The 23253-nt window shown below is 40.5% G+C and overlaps 1 protein-coding gene across 2 annotated transcripts in view; it reads right to left on the minus strand.

Moving 5' to 3' along the window:
• Window positions 1-23253, minus strand: part of Tek (TEK receptor tyrosine kinase) — a 116791-nt gene that overhangs the window by 30153 nt on the left and 63385 nt on the right. For both annotated transcript variants that reach the window (XM_021160929.3, XM_021160928.3), the window contains exons 7-12: window positions 21848-21976; window positions 19328-19479; window positions 11975-12119; window positions 11521-11676; window positions 9310-9444; window positions 1626-1913 (exon numbers count right to left, since the gene is read on the minus strand). In XM_021160929.3, coding sequence (XP_021016588.1) covers window positions 1626-1913; window positions 9310-9444; window positions 11521-11676; window positions 11975-12119; window positions 19328-19479; window positions 21848-21976 — 1005 coding nt within the window. The remainder of the gene's footprint in view (window positions 1-1625; window positions 1914-9309; window positions 9445-11520; window positions 11677-11974; window positions 12120-19327; window positions 19480-21847; window positions 21977-23253) is intronic.

Consider the following 23253-nt stretch of genomic DNA (forward strand, 5'->3'; position numbering starts at 1 on the left):
AGTTAGCAGAATGACTGCCATTAGGAAAACAAATGACAGGTTATGTGGGGATAAGGAGAAAGCGTGATCCTTTCCCCTGGGAGCTGGAGCACAAATCTGTACAGCAATTATGGAAATCAGGATGGGGGTTGTAAAACAGAATCTCAATTAGTACTGTCATCTAAGCTGGGTGTGGTGATTCGTTCCCATAATTCCAGCACTTAGGAGGCTGGGACAAGAGGATCATCATTGGTTTGAGGGCAAACTGGGCTAAGGAGTGGTTTCAAGGCAGTCTGAGGTCCAGAATGGGCCTCTGCCATACACAAAAGCAAAAAGTAAAAGAGTAGAAAAGTAACTACCATGTAATACAGCTATGTTAATCCTCACAAGGCATGAATCTGCACACTACGTTTGTGGCTGTCACAATAGCCACAATACTCACAATAGCCTAGATCCATCAGCAGAAAAATGGTTAAAGAAAATGAAGTAGTTGTGAAGAAGGATAAAATTATAACACTTTTGGGAAGGTGGGTGGGTGAATCAAATATGGTCAGACTGACAAATACTTTCTGTTTTCTTTCCTATATAGTGTCTAGGTTTAAACATGAAGATGTATGTATGCATGCATATATGACATGAAATGAGAAGGGTAGCAACATGGGAAGGAAAGAAACTAGCAAGGGTAGATGTGGAGGAGGGGCCAAGTCCTGCAGTGATGGGGACAAATATAGCAAGGAACATAATATATATGCATGCAGATGTCATAATGAAGCCCACTATTTTGTGTGCTATCTAAAATAACTCTTACGGGAGTGGAGAGATGGCTTAGTAGCTAAGAGCGCTGGTTAGTCCTCTGGAAGATCTGCATTTAACTTCCAGTATCCACATGGCATCTATCAACTGTGGTAACTCCAGTCCCCAAACACTGGCAAAAGAGTTCAGATTTCCATGAGTCACTGGTATAAGAAAGTATTACTGGGGGACTCTGGAGCTGTTTCTCCTACATGGACTGAGCAAACAGAAACAGCTGCAGCAGACAACCTTGACTTTGGGGCTGAGGAGGACCCCGTGGCAGGTAGTGTGTCCAAAAGGTAACTCTAGCCCGTCATTCCATGGCTTCAGATTGCAAATAGTCCCCATTCCACATAGCAAGTAAAACTCACTGAGCAAGACAGGCAAGTTTCAGTATTACAGTGAACCTGCAGCTTCTAATAACCACTCTAAATCTAGAAAGGCTTAGACACAAAACATTTTTAAAGAAAAGAGGTTCTTACTGCTCTCATAAATAGTAAATCTGAATATGAAAAATTTCCAAAGCAGATTTTTTTGTTTATAAGATTGGGAAGACTCATCCATCAGTCAGCACCCATTGTAGATATGTAATAATGATAATCCTTAAAAGCTATCCTATAACAGTTTAAGCCCTAACAAACTTTATTATTCTTGTTACTAATAAACAAGTCCATAGCAAGAATAGATTGTATCATGGTCTTGCCCAAAGCCCAATGGGCCCTTCCAGTGTAATACTGTAGGACATTAAGATGACTATGTGGACACTAATTAGCCTCCAGTCCTTATGAACTCTAAGGACTTGAATGGAAGTTGTGGGCAAATGTGGGTGAGGTGGGGCAGCCCAAGTTACTTACTGTCACTAAGGGTCCAGGCCCTGAGTTCTTCACTCCACTCCCCCTGCGCCTTGGTGTTGACTCTAGCTCGGACTGTGTACTGCTCCCTGGGGACTAAGTTGCTCAGTAGCACCGAGGTCAGGTTCCCAGGCACTTTGATGTTCTGCTGATCACTTGTTGTTTGCAGGGATCGCCTCTCAACTTCCACATAAAATTCATCTTCTGAGTTTGTAAATATCGGTTGCCAAGTCAAATTTAGAGCTGTCTGGCTTTTTGGCAGGAGACTGAGACCTCTTGGAGGAGGGAGTCCTAGGAGTGACCAGAAGATGTTTATTGTCATGTTGGACAGAAGTAATGACAGCTCCAGAGGGCAGCTGCACAGAATGATCTCCACTTTTAGAATAAGATAAAACACTCACAAGCCCAAAACAAAACAAAACAAAAACAAAACCGTAAGCAAGCAGCCATGATACTTCCCCTGATCTTCCCCTCATAACAAAACAGCAACTCTTCAAAGCAATTTTTAATATGCACTGGGGAGTTTTAACATAGGAATACAACCTCCCTGAGGCAACATGAGTGACTTTTTCAAGAGCCTTTAAAATGTCTATGTTCTTTGGCCTTAACACCTGACTACAAAGGATTTATCCCGAGGAAAGAAATATTCCAAAGGAAGATGAAAATATTTGTGCTTGCAGACATTCCTTACAGGAGTAAAGGGCTAAAGGAGGGCAAGCCTTCATCCTTTAATGAAATTATAGAGCCATCCCAAGGACTACCATCAACAAATTAGAAGAGCTCAATAAAAATGTTTATAGTATTATGGGTAAAAACTCTAATGGGAGCTTCCTCAAAGTCAAGCCTACAATTGAAAAAGGAAAGTAGAGGGGCTGATGGAAATGAACACAGTGGGTTTTATTTCAATACCATTTTGAGGAAGACGTTTTCCAGCTTTAACTGTCAGCAAGGCGATTTCCAGATATCACAACTGCTATGGTAAGGGGCCAGCCCTAGCTCCCACAGTGCAGGATCAGCTAGAAACACCTGTTGTCTGGCCACAGTTACTCAGGAACCTAGTGTGCCAGAAAAATTGCCAAAAGAAATAATATGGGATTTTTAAATTAGAGAGATAGGGACATCTCACTTCTAGTTTGTAATCTGGGCAAATTTATAACCTGTAAAATGGCACAACTAGACTGATCTTCCAGACACAGAAGAATAGACGAGAAAATGGGCTGAGAGGGCTTGGGAAGTCTTAGGAACTCTGCCAATATTTGTTCCTTCCCACCTTTCCTTTCCCAGCCCGTGTCAATAAACAAAGGAAGAATATTTCTATTTTATTAATTGCAATTAATGACAGAAATTGATTGATAAGTTCCAGATAGAAAGTCCTTTCAAAGCATGGAAAAAACAGCCTTCTTTCCTGATCTCAGGATGGTGGCTTTATCACCACTAGAGGTGAAACTTATCTGTAGAGTGTGAGAACATTTTAGATCATGACAATGTTTTACAAATGGTGCTCATAGTTCACGAACAATTAGACAGTGCACATGCGGTATGAGAGTCTTACATGCAACATGGTCTAATAGAACTCATATTTAAAGGGTATAAAAACAACCTTCCAACACTTTATATAGAGTATGACATTAAAAAAATAGCCGGGTGGTGGTGGCGCATGCCTTTAATCCCAGCCCTTGAGAGGCAGAGGCAGGTGAATTTCTGCTTTGAGGCCAGCCTGGTCCACAGAGTGAGTTCCAGGACAGCCAGGACTACACAGAAACCCTGTCTCGAAAAATAACCAAAAAAAAAAAAAAAACCAACCAAACAAACAAACAAACAAAAAAACCCCAAAACACCTAGAATTTGAAAAAGACTTTAAATTCTTAGCTAAAGGGGGAAAAAGGTGTCCTGCAAGTCTACCCACCTCTAATTGTTTGTAAACCAATGAGGATGAGCAGTTGGGCAAACATTTGCCTGGTATTTTGCTAAAGGTCTTCTTATGGCTCTATCACTACAATCTAGGAAAATGCAGAGAGGTGAGGTCTATCCCTTTTGCTAGCCTTTAGAGTTTGAATCCCAGCATAAGCCACCCATGGTAGATATGTAGACAGCTTATGAAGAGAACTCAGGTGAGTGTCAGAAAAACCACTTGTAAAATTCCTCACTTTTTGATCTGGGTAACAAGAGGAACTTCAAATGCAGCCATCTCTACTCTAGCCTCCCTTTTGGGACACTGAAGTGGAAACTTAAGGGTTCTTTGGAAAGTCAGTTGGATCGTGTTTTGCTGGGGCAAACACATGAAGGAATGTTTCATTGAAGCAGGAGAGAGAAGGATGTGATGAAGGATTCTTTGCTAACAACATGCATGTATTGGTTCACCTGGTCTTGCATAATTGAGCTGCATTTGTCAGGACACTACAGAGAGAAAATCACCAAAAAGCCTTTGGTGGTGTGCTGCAGTTTCTTGCCTGTTCCACGGGCCTATCAGATGCATGTGCTGAGGTAAGACCTGGGCTGAGGACACATGATGTTTGGAAGATGTAAATGGGACTCCACAAAGTGATGGAGAGAGAGCTAGGCTAGCTGGTATGGCCAGCTATGCAACACTTGTGGGTCTCATGTCTTCACTGATCTTTGCTTCACTGAGAGAGGCACAGCCAAGACATCTCCTGGTGTTCCTCCTGGTTCCTCCTGCTGACTCAAGACAAGGTTGAGGCCTGGCTGTCTCTGCTAGGTTGTGTCACTGCTGTTGCTCACCTGACTTTACTGAACTGGACTGCTGGTGTATCTGTGAGGTGTTTGCAAGTGGATCAAGTTGCTGCTGCTTGCTAACCTGTGAACTGAACTGCCAATTTCTAGACAACACAGACAGGAATTGCTCCAAATAACCTTTCTAAACAGGTCTACTTTCTCCATATCCTTTCTTTTCCACTACCTCTAGTGGGTGGTGGGCTACAAAGGAGGTTAAAGCATTTAAGAACCATCATTAAAATAAGGTTTGAAATCGATCTGGAGGTTACTCAGAAAATTGAAAATTGAAGACCCAGCTATACCACTCTTGGGAATATACCCAAAAGATGGTCCACCATGCCACAGGGGCACATGTTCCACTATGTTCATAGCAGACTTATTTGTGATAGCTGGAAAACAATCTAGCTATCCCACAACAGAAGAATGGATACAGAAAATGTGATTAATTTACACAATAGAATACTACTCAGCTATTAAGAATGAGGACATCCTGAGTTTTGCAGGCAAATGGATGGAACTAGAATATATCATCCTGAGTGAGATAACCCAGACTCAAAAGAACGTGCGTGGTATGTACTCACTAATAAGTGAATATTAGCAAAAAACAAAAACAAAAAACAAAGGCTCAACAAGCTGAAGTGCCCAAGTGAGGATGCCTCAGTTCCACTTGAGAGAGAGAAGAAAGCAATCATAAATGGTGAGGGAGGGAGGGACTTGGGAGGGAAAGTTGATGGGGAGGGAGTACGTGATCTGGTATTGGGTGAGGGAAAAGGACTGAAGCCCTGAGGGCCTGCAGAAAAAATGTATACAGGCAACCTCAGGAAATGGGAGATTGGGGGGATCCCCCAGAGTATACCAAAGACCTGGGATATGAGAGATTCTCAGGACTCACAGGGAGGGAACTTGTAGAGCCCACCACCAGCAGGAAGACAGGACATCAAGTGAGGGATGGGGTTGCCATCCCACAGTCACACCTCTGACCCATAATTGTTTTTGTCTGAAAGAAATGGAGAAAAGCCTGAAGAAAAGAAGGTCCAGCGACAGGCCCAAAGTGGGATCCAGTTCAAGGGGAGGCTCCAAGACCTTACACTATTACTGAAGCTATCCCACAAAAAGGGATCTATCATGACTGCCCTCCAAAAGACCCAACAAGCAGCTGAAAGAGTCAGATGCAGATATTTGCACCCAACCAATGGACAGAAGAAGCTGACCTCTGTTGTTGAATTAGGGAAGTCTGAAAGAACTTGAGAAGAAGGGCGATCCTATAGGAGGATCAGCAGTCTTAATTAATCTGGACTCCCAAGATCTTTCAAACACTGGACCACCAAACAGACAGCATACACCAGCTGATATGAGGTCCCCAACACACATATAGTAGAGAATTTCCAGGTCTGTGTTCATTCAGAGATGATACACCTAACCCTCAAGAGACTGTTGGCCCCAGGGAGTTTAGAGGTCAGATGGGGTGGAGGCATCCATGTGGAGACAGGGTGTGGTGGGGAAGAGGTGTGGGATATGGAGCAGTCAGAGGTTGGGAGGGGAAGGACGGGGAATGGATTATGGAGTTGTAAAAAATGAATTATAAATAAAATTAAATTAAAAAAAAGAAAGGACAAAAAAATAAGGTTTGAAAGAATTAAAATGACAGGGTATAGTTACCCAGCTTTGGCTTTTCTTTTTTCTGCAAAGGATCTCAGAATATGTTCTCTTCCCCTCTCCTGGCCTCCATGGCCTTCCCACATCAATTAAAATGTAAACAGTACAAGTGCCAGATGAATTAAAACAGCAAGCATCAGCAAGATTCAACTGGTGGGAAAGGAGGAGCTTGAGATTCCCTTTCCACCGACCCCTGGAGGACTCGGAAATATTCCATGAGGCCTCTAAATGCATCCTGGCTGGAATGTATTCTGAGGACTGATGGCGGTGCTTCTGGTCTGTGGAGTGTTTTATGTTCTGGCCATGAATAATTTCCATGTGAGTCAGTTGTGACCTTCCTCTCTTGATCCAGTCCTGACCTATGGGGGCATGCACCGCCTCTGAGTGCAGAGCGATGACAGAGCAGGTACCCCTTCCTCTCAAATCCCAGAAACTTTTATTCTCTCTGTGGAGTTTATGCTAATTTTTATTGTGATGGGTTGCCATATCTTACTGTCACCCTAGAAGCAATTAGAGAGTTTACAGAGAAATGGAGGTCAGAGTCCACATGAAGTGTAGAGAGACAGTGGAAGTATTAAGAAAGTATGAGATAGCAGGAATCCTGGGACTGTACAAATGAAAGAGGATCTAAGGAGCCGGGTAGGGGGTGGGGTGGGGTGAGAGTCATGCTTGCAAGGACTACAAACCCCAGCATCAGAAAGGCCCAAGAGAGCCATTAAGATAAAGCATCTAGGAACCAAACAACCAAAGCCCAAGAACTGTAACTTAGCTGCTAGGCATTGGTACTTTAAGCCCTGGGCAATGAACTTCTGTCTTAAGGGGCTAGAGCAATAAGAGCTTTGGGACTTAGAGCTTACGGCTTCTGTGTTTGGAAGCTAGTATAGTTTGGATACAAACTGTCCCCTGAAGAGCTCATATACTAGAGACTTGGCTCTTAGAGGGCCGTTCATCTTTTAGACATTCTAGAGAAGCAAAACTTAGGGAGATGATTAACTTATTGGATGTGGGTCCTTAGTGGTGGTTGGGTACTTAGTGGTTGTTTTGGTACCTGGTCCTTTCCTCTATCCTGCTCTTCGTGTCTACCATAAAGAGAAGAAGATCCCTTTGCTACAAGCTCCCTCCACCAGTATGTCCTGCCCACACAGACAGAGCTGAAGGACCATGGATCAAACCATCTGAAACCATGAACCAGAGCACACCTTTCCTCCCTAAGTTGTTGTCTTGGAAATTGGTCCAAGTGACAAGGACACCTAAACAGTTGTGACTGGCTACAGAACACACAAGAACTTGCAACTATAAAACACTCATCAGGAGATAGTAGCAGGGTGACTAAACACACTGAACAACTCAAAGGACCAGAGGAAAATGTCATAAAGGTCACTCTACTATTTCAGAGGAGGGCACTGAGTGGCAGAGAGCTGGAAGCCAGGTTAGCATCGAGGAGTCTGCACAAATTGAGAACTCCTCTACTTACACAATGCGAGGCCACTGAACACCACCAGTAAATCAATATTCTATGAGGCATTACTCATACATGTAAATCAGTACTCCAGAGGCTGAAGCATAAGAATTATGACAGATAGAGGTCAGGGTGAGCTATATTGTGAATTCTGGGCCAGCCTGGACTGTAGAGTAAAGCCTCATCTAAAACAAACAAACAAAACAAAACAATAACAAATAAAAATAAAAAATAAACCCACAAAGCCACAAAAACAAAACAAAATAACAAGAAAGGAAGAATGAAAGAGAGAAAGAAAAGAAAGAAAGAAAAGAAAGAAAGAAAGAAAGAAAAGAAAGAAAGAAAGAAAGAAAGAAAGAAAGAAAGAGAAAGAAAGAAAGAAAGAAGGAGAGAAAGGAAGGAAGGAAGAAAAAAGAAAGGAAGGGAGGGAGAAAGAAGAAAGAAGAAGAAGAAGAAAGAGAGAGAGAGAGAGAGAGAGAGAAAGAAAGAAAGAAAGAGAAAGAAAGAAAGAAAGAGAAAGAAAGAAAGAAAGAAAGAAAGAAAGAAAGAAAGAAAGAAAGAAAGAAAGAAAGAAAGAGAAAAATACAGGAAGGATAGAAAGAAACAGAGAATGATGCTTCTATACATATTATCTAAACCATGTGGACCAAGGCCAGCAGCAGCATTAACCATCTCTGGGGAATGTATTAGAAACCATAATTGTTGAACCATAGCCTTGCTTCAAACCTATTGGGTCAAAGGTTCAGTGCAGATGGGGCTGGAGAGATGGCTCAGGGCTTAAGGCTTCTGTTCTAAAGGACCCAGGCTTGATCTCCAGACCCATATGATGGTTCACAACAGGCTATAATTCTAGTCCAGGGGGCTCTGAAACCCTCTCTGACGTCCACAGACACTGCATGAATGACTTGTACACACATGTATACATGCAGGAGGTCAGGGGAGTGACATACACACAAAATAATAAAAAATATTTTTAAAAAATTCTGGCCGGGCGTGGTGGCACACGCCTTTAATCCCAGCACTCGGGAGGCAGAGACAGGCAGATTTCTGAGTTCGAGGCCAGCCTGGTCTACAAAGTGAGTTCCAGGACAGCCAAGGCTACACAGAGAAACCCTGTCTCGAAAAACAAAAAACAAAAAAAAAAATTCTGGGAATAAAGTCCAACAACTTATTTTAATAAACTCTTCTGGTGGTTCTGATATGTCCAAACCACTGACTTAGCAACAAGAAGGTAAACCCTGAAAGAAATAGCTTTACATAGAAACCGTTGCTGATAGGAAGTACGGCTGGGGGAGGAGGAGGGGTGGAGCTGAGGAGGACTGTTCTTCAGACAAAAGCCTTTCCTTCTATTTGATGTTTGAACTATGGGCACAAATTACTTTGAAAAATAGAAATTATTTTTTAAAAAATAAATAAACTTGAATTTCTGAAGCATATTTGTGGCAGAAACCTGGAGTGGCCCCATGGAATGGAAACAGGAAGCTGGGGGGTGGGGCTGATATACAGAAGTCAAGGTTCAACACAGTGGCTGCTAAGTAAATCTCAGGGATGTCCTTGCCTTCCTGAAGGCTCATCTGCTTCCTCCCCTGTCCCCCTGAATGGCCACAGTCCCCCTCCCCCAGGGAGACGGACCAGCAGTCCAGCCCAAATAAAGGAACTGTTTGGCTTGAAGTATCGAGTCTTCCTGTCACTTTCCCAGCCATTCCACAGCAAAGTCCTTCCACCTCCATCCCCACCCACCCACTCACCCAACACCACCCTTCCTGGTCTTCCTTCCTCTTTCCTCTTCCTCCCCCTCCCACCCAGCTCAGGAATAAATGTCTGTTGGCTTCAACTGACCGATAGACGCTGTTGTGAATCGTCTCACAGGCCCAGGATGCCCTTCTCCACCCTCTCCAGGACGGGCCAGCTGCACACACAGCTCGTAGTCAGTCCGCGGCTCCAAGTAGTTGAGAGTGAAAATCTCATTTGTCACTGGGAAGAGAGAAAGTTCGAAAGCTTCAGCATGCATCCTGTTATGTTCTGTAAACCAGAGTGGCTGCCTTTGCAGTGCAAACTAAATTTTTAAATTTTTAAAAAGCAGTGTCTCTGTGAAATAAAGAGGTAATTCCATCTTCAAGGATGTACAGTTTCCAATGTAAGAGAAATTAAGACTTGGAACAGGTATTTCCAGGTTTTGGGTATATGCATTAGCATGCATATTTCTAGGTCTTAGTATATATATTAGCACGTATATTTTTAGGTTTTGGTATATACATTAGCATTATATTTTTAGTCCCTGGGTATATATTTCTGCTCTAGCACTTTTGCATTTTCATTTGAAAAATTAATCCTAACAGATCTACCTCATAGGATGCCATACTTGGGGGCTCAATTAACATAATATAAAATGTTTGTTATTTTCATTGTTTTCAAGGACATACACTGATTACAATCTAGTTGTCTAGAGACAAAAGGCCCAGAGGTTTTTGTTTAATGTTACCAGACAATGGATCTCTAACAGTCAGACTCCCACAGTGCAGAGCTCTGGAGTCCCTTAAAAACCTGCTCCACCAATAACAGGCATGTGCTTTTCTCTTAAATATTTGTTTTGTCCATCTTTTCATCTCTGTCTTTATAGCTATGGATACTGCAAAGTTCGAGTTCTGACTTACCTTATAAGTTGTTAACTGGCAAAAAGAAGTGAGCTATGCTTAACAGTGCTTAGATTACTCTTCATTATTAAGGCCATGTTACAAAAAAAAAAAAAAAAAAAAAAAAAAAGCCCCAACTATTGATATTAAAACAGAAAAGCCAGAAGTTAACCTTAGATCCTTGAGATACTAAATTTGGGCTGTATGTACAATGGAATATGAAGAGGTCAGTAATAGATAGTGTCACTTTATTCTGTGTATCTAATTCAGCGGCATCATGAAGTCAGGCCCATTTTTCTTATATTATTTTTAGCTTTGTTTATTTGTTTTTTATGTAGGGGAGTGTGTTTTACCTGTATACATAAATATATAATGTGGGTGCCTGGTGCCCGTGGAGGTCAAAAGAGTAAGTCAGATCCCCTGGGACTAAAGTTTGGACCGATTTGAGCCACCACAGGGATGCTGGAGATTGAACCCAGGTCCCCTGCACGAGCCAAGCCTCCTTTTCCTTAGTTTTCATAATATTCACAAATTTCTACGTACGGTAGAACAAAGGAAGTCTAGGGGAAATAATTTAGGGAAGCTAGGCATAATTTGATGAAATTGGGAGTAGCAGAATCCACATTGCCCACTAGCAGGGCAAAGGTGGGACTGTCGGCAAGGTGGCCCCTTTAAAAGAGCATGAGCAGTTGACAATGCTCTATTTGTTTTTAACTTACTCTTTAAAACTTATAGTTTTACATTATCACGCAGCAAATACAGCTAATATATGTTTTAAGACACATTTACCTTTTTCATGACATTCACAATCTTTTGTCTCAGTTACAGCATTTTTCCTCCGCTGGGAGGGGCTGGCAGCTCTCATCACAATACCCGCTCTCTTCCCTACCCTAAGTGCAATCCTGTCTCCACAGACTAAATTTTTCCAGGGTCAATTTTTTTTTTAAAATAAAACCCTCTGTGTTCAGTGTCTTCAGAATGAGACAAGGTAAGAAACAAAAGGCGGGGTGGGGTGTGTCTAACACAGAAGAAATAATTGCTCTCAAGATTCAGGCAGATTAAGTACCTCAGCCTTTCCATCATGGCCCTAGACCTTCCTGTTCCTATTGTATAATCATACTTTCCACCATGGCCAGATGTGGTAGAGTTCTACAATCATGACTGGTAGTTCAGAGGCCTGAGAAGAAATGCTACATAGATGGTAGCCCAATGTACGGCTACGTCTGTGTGTCAGAGTGCTCAGTGTTATTAAGCAAGTCATTCCTAGAACTTTCATGGCTTCTGCATGTACCAAAATTTTCTTATGTCCTTCTATTAGCATGGGCTGATATATCAGGGTAGGGGACTTTGATATATAGGGGACATCTTTTTTCTGGTACTAGACTTCCAGTTGGTGCCTTTTGCATCCAAACCTTACCTTGGATGTATTTCCAGGCCTGATTGACAGGTTTATAGAAAAGCTTCTTGGATTTGATGGGTCCATCCCCAAAGTAAGGCTCAGAGCTGATATTGATGATAGCAAAGTTATGTCCAGTGTCAATCACATTTGGGGCATGCAGGGGCTCTGGAAGAACTAAATGCAAGTTTAGCAGTTAGAGTCATTCTTGAGCATTAGGGGTGTGCTATTGTTTAATCTTGTAGCTAGCTCTCCCGAGAGTTTCGATTCAAGCCTGTCTCCCCACCGCTATCCCTGCTTTAAAATGATTCCTTAAAAGAGCCCTCTCGCACAATCCTTCAGTGGGTGTTGATTACATGAAGGCATAAAATCTAAAATTTGTGCCATGACTCAGCAGACCCCATCACTGCTTCAAGAAAATGCCCTTGCTATAGTGCAAGAAGCCTACCTTTGTGCTATAGTGCAAGAAGCCTACCTTTGACAGAAATGTTGAAAGGCTTTTCCACCATCCCAGCCACTGTGTTCACACTGCAGACCCAGACTCCTGAGTCAGGAGGTAAGACTCGGTTGACAGTGAATATGGCCACTGAGAAACGATCTGTATAGTTGAAGTCATTTGGCTAGAACAGTCAAACACACCAAAAACTATTAGAATTTCTTGGGGTACTTATACACAAAGGCTCATAACACATACTTCAGCTCATTGTTTAGTGGGAAGTTTTCTAGGAGAGACTGAGGAGCTAAGTACAATGCTAATATAATCACTGGCTTATTTCCAAAGCTATTGTAGCAGCCCTGAAAGTTTGTATTGGACTGGTGCCCTCCCAGATCCTGCTGTTGTATTTGTGTTTGAAAGTGTCAAATAAACACTTACCAGCAAGGAGTTTAATTCTTTTAAAACTGCCCTGGGTAGCAATTTTTCCTTTTTTTTTTTTTGATATGGTAGAATGGAAGGACAAAGTAGCTTCCTGCATATTTGAGGGGCTGTTAGGAACAGGGCAAAGGGAAAAGACACATGGATCTAAAGACACATGGAGAGCCGGGCGTGGTGGCGCACGCCTTTAATCCCAGCACTCAGGAGGCAGAGGCAGAGGCAGGCGGATTTCTGAGTTCAAGGCCAGCCTGGTCTACAAAGTGAGTTCCAGGACAGCCAGGGCTATACAGAGAAACCCTGTCTCGAAAAACCAAAAAAAAAAAAAAAAAAAAAAAAGACACATGGACACTTTTGTCTACTTCCTCAGATACTTAACCTCACCCATCCAGTTGCCTTTTGTACAAACATGGGACAGACAATGCTAAACAGTTATGAGCAGAAGACCAAGATGACAGCTGAATTAGAAGTTCCAGCAATGGTCTCTTCACAGAGCAATAAACCCAAAGAGCTATCCACTCACCAAAATGCCTTCGAGAGAGCTGAGGGAATCAAGTGAGAGAATCCAGTGCTGACTTTTACCATGAAAATAAGAAAAGGTATACTGTAGAAGGAAGAAGGTAAACTTACTTGGAGTTCCCCCAACTCCAAGGAGCATAGTGTGGAAAGAGATGCCTCCCTTCCATTGCAGGGTAGAGAGATTAACTCCAAGTCTTAGACCTTATCTAGTATCAGGCATGTCGCAGTGAAACTCAATGGTGGGCAGCGCCTCATGGCCTTACCCCACTACACAAGTATGTACTCTGTAAGATAGATTGTTGAGTCTTTATTGGCTAAGAACTATCTCCATCATGAGACCTTTGGGCCATAGCAAGGAGCAAGATTCCATCAACCGAAGAGCAAAGAAAGAAGCTGAGCATGGCACCTTACCTGGAGCTCAGTGCCAAGCAATTGTGACACTAAGCATTAGACAGATCCCAAACACCCATATCCTGAGACCAATGCTCAAGAAAAAATAGCCTCCAGGTACAGAATATCTAAAACTGAATACAAGGAGGAGGGACAGGACAAAAATACATTAGTAAGAAGCTAAACTTGAAATTTCAATACATATAACATTCTGAAAAGGCCAAATCTATGGACATATAACACTCTGAAAAGGCCAAATCTATGGGTTACAGGCTTGGAACAAAAATTTCATTCTAACGGCATAGAAAGAATATATATACATTATAACAGAAAAATTTCCTAGGGCTAGAAAAGGACATGCCAATTCAGATACAGGAGTCATTTAGGTACCAGAGAAACAGACCATAAAAGAACCTCCTTGTCTTATTATAATTAGGCACACTAAATACACAGAACAAAGAAAAATTATTGAAAGCAAGAGAGAAACATCATGTCCCATATAAAAAATGGGTCTATTGGTATAACAGCAGATATTGAACTGAAACTTTAAAAGCACCGAGGACTTGAAGTATTTCAAATCCCAAAAGACAACAACCACCAACCCAGAAAACTACACTCAGCAAAGCTATCTGTCCTCAAAGAAAATTTAAAACATTTGACAATGAGAAATAGAGTAAAGGAACTTATAACCACTAAGCCAGCTTTACAGAAAATACTTGAATGACTCCTGAATACTCAAGGAATACTGTTGAGAAAACAAACCTATCTATATAGCCATGGGAAAGACTTTAATTCATACTAGAATAATAGCTAATCAAGAAAGAAGAAGAAAACCACCAAACATTACAAAGTCAAGTGAAATGGCATGAATCAATACACACCTTTCAATATTAACTCTGAATATCAATGGTCTCAATTTTCCATTCAAAAGGCATGGACTGGTAGATACTATAAAAGGGAAAGCAGGAACCACTTCTTTCTTGCTTACAAGAAATCCACCTCACAACAAAAGACAGACGCTACCTTAATGATTCACCTTACAGCTCTGGAAAAACAAACCAGATTGTAAGTCAGTAGATGCTAAGAAATCATTAAGATCAGAGGAGAAATCAATGAATAGAAACAAAGAACAACAAATGCAGAGAATGAAAAACACAAGAATTGGCTCTTTAAAATGTAAACAAAATAGAGCATCAAATTAACCAAAAGAGAGAACTCAAGAAGATGAAATTAGAGATGAAAGAGGAACCATTACAAAAGACACCAAAAGAAATGAAGAAAATCTTTAGGTCTTTCTTTAAAATATATATTTCACTGTGGATTTTAATAAGAATGGCCCCCATAGGCTCATATATTTGAATGCTTAGCAATCAGGGAGTGGTACTATTTGAGAGGAATTAAGATGTGTGGTCTTATTGGAGGAAGTGTATCATTGGAGGTAGGCTTTGCAGTTTTCAAAGGCCTAAATCAAAACCAAAGTCTTTCTCTTCCTACTGCCTGTGGACTCCAATGGAATGTAGACATCTCAGCACCATGTCTTCTTGTGTCCCTCCAAGCTTTCTGTCATAATGAGAATGGACTAAACTTCTAAAACTGTAAGCCAGCTCCAATTACATACTTTTTCTTCATTAACAGTTGCTGGGATCATGTTGTTTCTTCACAGCAAGAGAACATAAAGACATCCACTAACTTAGAAAATTTAAAAGAAATATATGGCTATTTAGATGCATATAATCTATGAAAATTAAACCAAGATGAAATAGCTTAAACAGATACACAATAAGCATGTCTACTATAATAATAATAATAATAATAACAATAATAATAATGATAATAATAATAAACAGTCTCCCATCTAAAAAAGACCAGGCCCAGATGGATTCACTGGTAAATTTTGCCAAACCTTCAAAGAGTAACTAAGACTGGAGCTTTTCAAAGAGTCCCATAAAATAGACAAAGGAGAACTGTTACCAGATTCTGTTTACCAAACTAGAACTACTGATACCTCAACCATGTAAAGACACAACAAAACAAGAAAATTATAGATAATAGGCACTAGAGGAGAGTAATTATGCAGCTACCTCTCTAGATATAGAAAACGCCTTTGACACAATCCAACATCTCTTCATTTAGAATAGAAGAAACATATGAAAAAATTAAAATTATCCATAACAAATTATAGTTGGTATTATACTAAATGAGGGAAAAGCACAAACTATTTCCATTAGAATTAGGAACAAGACAAGGGTATCCCATTTAATTACCATTCTTATTCTATATAGAACTAGAAGTCTTAGGTGTAAAAATTTGTTATACTAAAAACAGTATAAAATATTGGTAAAAGATGTGAAGAGATATCTTGTCTTCATGATTAAGTAGAATGAACACTGTTAAAATGGTTTATACCACCCAAAGTAAACAATGTACTCACTATAAAAACACCAGTGAAACTCCTAATATCTAAAACTCTTTATGTTTGAAAAACCCACACAATAATAATAAGACCACAAAGAATCTGTAGAGATGGCTCCAAAGTTAAAGCATTTATTGTTCCTTCAAACGACGTGGGTTCCATGCCTAGCACTCACAATCACTTGTCACTCTAGTCCCAGGAGATTTGATACCCTCTTTTGGCTTCTGTGGGTTCCTGTACCTATGCAGTACACATATACCCATATACACACAGAATGACACATATACTAATTAATTGACAGCAAAGAAAAACTGAACAAAATCTAAAAGCAAGAGTCATTACAATTTCTGTGTATATTGCAAAACTCTAGTGATTAAAACAGCGTGGCATTGACATGAGATTAAGAAGCACAAAATAAAGAGCTGAGAAGCAGACCCCATGTCTACAGCAAACTAATCAGCAATTAAGCGCTAAAAATATGAAATGGAACGACGACAGTCTTTTCAGTAAGTGACACTAGGGAAACTGTGTGTTCACAGTCTAGGACTAGACCACAATCTCACCATACCCTAAATGGGAACTATGGGGAAACACTCAGCACATGGGAATGGAAAAGGAATTTTTTGATAAGGACCATCCACAGTTAAGGTGTGTCTTCTCCATCAAAGACAGCTTATGATGGTGAATTGTGGAGTAAGGGGGAGACTTGTCTACTGCTGGTTGGAAATGCAGACCTGTATAGCACTATGAAAATCAGGGTGGTGAGTCCTCAGTTAGCTGGGGATAGATCGACTTCAAGATCCAGCTATACCACCCTTGGGCATAAACCCAAAGAATATCTCATCCTACTACAGAGATACTTTCTCATCCATGCTCATTGCTGCTGTTTTCAAAATAGCCAGAAATTAGAAACTGCCTAGATGTCTCTCAATAGAAGAATGTATAAGGAAAATGTGGGACATTTACACAATGAGTATTACTCGGCTCAAAAAAAAAAAAAAAAAAAAGAAAAGAAAAAGAAAGAAATCATTGAATTTGCAGGTAAATAGATGGAGCTAGAGAAAAGAATAATTCTGTGAGAGATAACCCAGACCCAAAAAAGCAAATGTGGTATGCATTTTCTCATTTGTGACTATTAGCTCTCAAAGAAGGCTATGAGCCATATAACCACAGATATACTATATAGCATATATAGTTATGGAGAGATGGGAAGGATTGGAATAGGATGATTAAATGGAATGGAGAGGGAGAGGAAGGAGGCGGTAGGGGATTGGTAGGGGAACAGCTAAAACTAAGGGCCATTTTAGGGATCACATAGAAGCCTACAACTGTAGAAGCTTATTAGATATTCTCACACAAACAACTGACAGCTTATGATGGAGACATGGGGTAAGGGGAAGAGTCATCCATTGCTGGTTGGAAGTGCAAACTCATATAGCACTATGAAAATCATACATGAAATACTTGAAAAATATTTGAATAGAATGTTTGATTGGGGAGACAAAGGCCCAAATAGATCTCTCTTGCTACCAAGTGAAACAGCCTGTGCCCATATTAGGTTACATCTAATCAAATTATTGGCCAAAGGGGTCTCATTGAAACCCTCAAACAACCCAGGCTATTGCCATGAGTATTTGTTGCTCTCCACAAACTGATAAGGCCCTATGGCTGAAGACAACCCCTACATTACTCACTGAATACGGAAAAGTCAAGCTGGCATCTACCTAGGGCCTCCACCCCTCAATGATTTGTGTCCCTGGTACAGAAAGATACTCTGCATACTACCAGAGAAGAATGGTAATGGCAACCCAGCTACAAATTCTTCAACCTACAATGGGTACCTATCTGCATGATATGCTGGTAGTACAATAGTGGCACAAAAGTCGGGAGAGTAACCAATCGCTCTCTGATTAGATTTAAGGCCCAACTCCATGAGATGAAACCCATGCCTAACACTGCTCAGATGGCCAAAAACCCGAGACTAAATAGGCCATAGACCAAGGGGGAAATCAGAACCACTGCTCTGCTAAAGAAACATAATAATAAAATGACTCTTAACAACATTCTGCTATACATATAAATCAGTGTTTCGCTTAGCCAATATCAGGTCCTCCTACAACAGATAGGAACAAATATAGAGACTCACAACAGGTCAGAGAATGAGACACCTTGGAACATTCAGATTGTGTCCCAGTGCTGAGAGGGGACGTACACACCACCTAATCCTAGCTATCTCCAATTGACAACTACTTTCAAAGGAAAAATTAGTTTTCTCTAGTAGAGCCCCACTGGGTATACAAACTACACTATAGGGAAGCCTTGTCCAGAAGATGACTGTGGTAATTAAAATATGTTTGGCCCATGGAAAGCAGCACTATTAGAAGGCATTGCTTTATTGGAAGAGGCATAACCTTGTTAAAAGAAGTATGTCATTGTGGAGACAGGGCCTTGTGGTCTCATATGAATGCTCAAGTCTGACTAATGTGATCCAGAGTCTCTTCCTGGCTGCCTTTGGAGAACAGTTCACTTCTGCTGCCTGCAGATCAAGATGTAGAACTCTTCGATCCTCCAGCACTATGGCTGCCACACTTCCCACCATGATGATAATAGACTTAGTCTCTGAAACTATAAGCCAGCCCAAATTTAATGTTTGCCTTTATAAGAGTTGCCTTGGTCTTTGTTATCTCTTCACAACAATAAAACCTTACCCAAGACAATGGCCAAGACAAAAATTACCTAAACAAGGCATTATGAGCAAAACTTTTAATTTTTTGAAATTTTGCTCATAATGCTTTGGATTTTTTGTTTGTTTTGGGAGTGTTGTTGTTTACATACTTGTCTTTTGGTAGTCTATTATGGTTTCCAATTTTGTGTTTTTATGAGTTTTGTGGATGTGTGTGTATCTCTGAGTGGGTATGTGTTTCTTATGTTTTTTCTTTTTTTTCTTCGTGTTTGCTTTGTATTATTTTGGTTTGTTTGTTTTGGCCTGGTTTTTTGTTTTTCTGTTTTTTTTTTCTAAAAAGAAAGAGAGAAAGAAGGCATGGAGTTAGATGGGCAGGCAGTTGAGAAGATCTGGGAGGAGACAAGGGAGGGAAACCACGATCAGAATATACTGTATAAAAGAAATAATTTTCAATTAAAAAAAAACCTAGTGTCTGGAATGAGCATATATTTCTCAATATGTTACAAAATCTTTGCCAAGACAGCACAGTATGTTACTCATTCATGGGTTTCAAGATCCCTGTGTGTTCCCTAGACCACTTTGCTCTTCTTAATGTGGGATTTAGAGGAGATAATGTGAGGATCTTACATCATCTGACCTGTACATAGTTCAGTGCACACAGTTGGACAGTCTTGTAGGATAGGAGCTATCCTTGGCACTCAGGTCTGAAAACCCCATTTTGATGGCAAATTCCCAACCCATCATTACAGCACTGCCCATACAGAGGAAATTAGTGAGACTGCAGCAAGTCAGTATCTGCGTTTGATAAGTGCACCATGGCACTTATCAAAGATGACAACATACCACCCAGGAAGGGGTTAAGCCCTGGAGTAAAACCCAGCTTTCAGAGGCAGACTGCCGTAGTAAAACCATCTTATGGTGCTAAGCAGATAGACTGAAGAATAGTTCTTACCTGGAGCACTGTCCCATCTGGCTTCACTAGGGTCATTTCTTCACTAGTAGGTAGTGGCCAGCCAGAGGCTTTGCAGATGGGGTTAAATTTTCCACTGTTTACTTCAATGTGATCTGGCAAATCCTCTATCTGTGGAGTCATCCTGGACCTGCCTAGATTTGAAAAAAAAAAAAAATTAAAACAATGCGGTGTAATCTTCAGCATAAAAGCAATAGCTAGTCTAGTAGTCACTCACTATGGTTAAATTAATCATTAACTTTACAAAATTTACAATCACGTGGAAGATCGGGTTTTGAACATATATGTAAGAGATTGTCTTGATTGGGATATCTGGTGTGAGAAGACACACTTGGGGCATTCCCTGTTAGGGAGGCTGAGCAGGGGACAATGAGCTGAGCACTAGCATTCATTGCTCTCTGGGTCTTGACTCTGGTTGCAATGTGACCATCTTCTTCAGATCCTGCAACCTTGACTTCCCCACCATGATAGGGAAGTACCTTGAACTCTGAGTTAAAATAACCCTTTCTCTTTTAAGTTGCCTTTGTCAGAATATCGTATCATAGCAACAGAAAAAGAGACTAAACTAAAACCTACTCTATGTGAGAGCTTTTTAACTACTTTAATTTATCATTGCCTAATAAATTTGAGGATATTATTAATATCTCTACTTTACAAAAGAAGGGACTGAGCCTCAAAACCTAGATTCAAACCCAGGTCTTCCTGAACCCAAAGTGGATGGTCTTCTGCCATGATGCTGTGTTTCCTCAGTAGACTTGAAAATTGAGGAAGAACCTCAATATAAAATGATCATCATAGCCACACACTACCCCCGTCTTGCTTTTTAAAGTGATTTATAAAATCAATCAATCAATCAATCAATCAATCAATAATCAAGTTCCTCAACTCAGGAAACAGCCACACAGTGTTTCTCATCAACAAAATGGCCCTCAGCATGGACGTATATGAGATCTTTTACTAGTTGAGAAATCTGTAAGTGATGTGTAAATAATAGGAATGGAATGATTTAAATTATACACAATTATGTCACAGACATAAGATAAACTCTCTCAAAGCAATCTCTAGCCAAGAGTCAAATAAAAAATGGTGCTGCCATATTGAGCGAAGATAAAAATGTCCCAGTATTAACAAAAGCAATCATGGTGTCAGGAACTTATGTGCCTAGTACCTGTACTGTAGAGAATTAACTGACTTTTAATTAAAGTACAAGGTCTTCAACCAAAAAAGAAATTTCTGATCATAACTAAATACAGAGATGTTAGCATCATTGGGTTTTGGTTTAAGTGTATTCTCAAAGGTGTCTGTCCTGGTAATTTGACCTTTAACGTGGTGGAGGCTTTCATAGATGAGACCTCTATATCAGACAGTCAGGTGATTGGGTCATGCCCTCAGAAAAAAATTGATGTAGTCTTTACAGGAGCGCAGGTAGTTCACTCAAAAGTAGATTAGCCTAAAAAGAATAAGTCGTGTCCGTCAATCTTTCTGGTGTCCTGTTACATTGTGTGATCTCTCCTATAGACAATCTTGTTGACTTTCTCAGCTATTTCATCAAAAGGACAGAAAGCTAAGCCAGCTGCCTTGTTCTGAGCAAAGACTGGACTGGAAATGTATTTCTTCCTAAATCACATTGACCCTTGTAAACTGTATTACATGCTCTTCAGGTCTAATATTTTTATGTGCACGGGTGTTTTATGTGTTCCAGTGTTTTTATGTGTATGTCTATGAAGATCTCAGCAGGCATTTGGTTTATTCAGAAGTGAGGGTACTCTGAGACACCTGTGCTCGTGTGGATGAGAATAACCCCATCGACTCAGATGTTGACTCTGAGTTGTGAAACTGTTTGAGAAGGATCAGGAGTGTCAGGATTAGAAGTGTCAGGATTAGAAGTTAGTGTTCTAGTCCTCATTTCCTAGAAAGTCTCTTAAACATTTCAGTTAAAGAGAGGGGAACAACTCAAAGAGGAAGAGGGCATCTGAATCAGTTATATTAGAGGTTGGGATCTCTGAGAGGGGTGTCCAGTTTGGTGTGGGTGGCTAGAAGATGTCAGAGGAAATGTGTTACTGGGAATGGCTTTGAGGTTTTAAAAGCCTCTGAGACATCTCCAGTGTTTTCTCCTCTTTCTGTTCACCCCACCCTGTTGTCTCTGCCTCCTCCTTGTGGATCAAGACAATAGCTCTCAACTGCTACTCCAACTATCTATAGCCAAGACTTTCTTTTGCCATCAGAGACTCTAACCCTTTGGAACCCTAAGCTAGATTAAACATCTTCTTTTATAAGTTGTCTTGGTCATGATGTCATATCACAGCAATAGAAAAGAAGCTACTACAGAGCCTTAGGAAGAAGTAGAACACTATTTGTTGTTTTATTTTGGTGTGTGTGTGTGTGTGTGTGTGTGTAAGAGATAGCTAGAGGATGTTAGCATGCCAGGGTAAGAATTACACCAGTAGGGCTCTCTCCAGACATGCTGAACATGACCCTGACCACAGTGTTACCTTGCTTTACCTTCTCTCTCACACTGCAGCCCTTGCCATCCTTGAGAGCAGAGGCATCCTTGGAACCGATCACATCTCTCTTCATTGGTACAGTGACACCTGAGCTTACAGTCTGGTCCGTAGTAACCAGATGGGCATGCTGGAAACAAAGATGTCATAAACTTAGTACAGAGGAAAAGAGAAAATTAAGGCTCTCGATGGCCAGTTTTAGTTTCCTTCCATACTATCTATCAACTTTGCTGAATTGTATACAATGGTGTGCCATTTGTGAGATTTACTGAGATTTAAAGTTTAGTTAATCTTGTTTCTAGAGAATTCAGTAACTGTCTACTAGAACACATTTCACAATACAATATTCCAAAAAAGACTACTTGAAATCAGGGAAGGATGTGTGTGGGCAGAGGAAGCCAGGGAGCTTTTAAAGGAGAAGTGAAATTTGGAAGATAGGAATGATGTGTTTCTTATTTTTCAGTTTTTGAGTTAAGTGTTGGGTATTATTGACACCATGTGAGAGGATAGAACTCAAAAGAAAATTTGTTGTCTCGTTAGCTTGGCAGGTTGAAGGAAAGAGCCAGTCACTGGAAAGAGAAAGGAAATTAGAAATACTGAGTTGGGAAAAGATTCAGATCTTTGGCTGACCCTTGAACCACAACCATGCTCAACCTACTCAGAGAGGCCCTGATAAAGATGAAAAAACCTGAATAGATTTTGGTCTGATGACTAAGAGTCATAGCCTGTAGCTCGAGTCTACTAAATTAAAACAAAACAAAGTGAGCATTCCTCCTAAGGAATTTATCATACTCCAGAGTCTCCACAATATAATATTAGGTATTCATGATAAAATTTCAAATTATTCAACATAAGAAGTGATAGATAAATATGTTCAATTTTTTTTAAAAAGAACAAAAGAAAAGAAAAACTCAGTGGCAACTAACTACAAAGTCCTAAAATTATAAAAAAGAAGGCAAGATTTTAAAATCAATTTTAAGGAATTATGTCCAAAGAAAGTACATTCACAACAATGAGGCATTTCAGCAACAAAATAAGCACCCCCCACACACATCTGCAATGGGAAAACAGCAGTGGTTATTAATCTCAATTGTCAACTTGATGGAATCTAAAACACCTGGGAAATGATCCTCTGAGCATGTTTGTGAGGGATTATGTTGATAAGGTTAAACCAGATAGAAAGACCTACTAATTGTGGGTGGCCTCATCCCCTGAGCTGGTATCTAGGAGAAAGTGAGCTGCACAAAGTCATCATTATTATCTGCTTTCTGACTGTGGCTGCCATGTGACCTGTTGCTTCAAGTTCCTGCATCCTGATGACCCCACCAAATGGAATGTACTCTTGAATTATGAGCCCAACAAACCCCTTCTTTCTTAAGTTGTGTTCCTTAGGATTTTTTCCACTTC

The sequence above is a fragment of the Mus caroli genome, unplaced genomic scaffold, assembly GCF_978045245.1.
Source record: "Mus caroli unplaced genomic scaffold, Mus_caroli_1 scaffold_6, whole genome shotgun sequence".
Taxonomy (NCBI): Eukaryota; Metazoa; Chordata; class Mammalia; order Rodentia; family Muridae; genus Mus; species Mus caroli.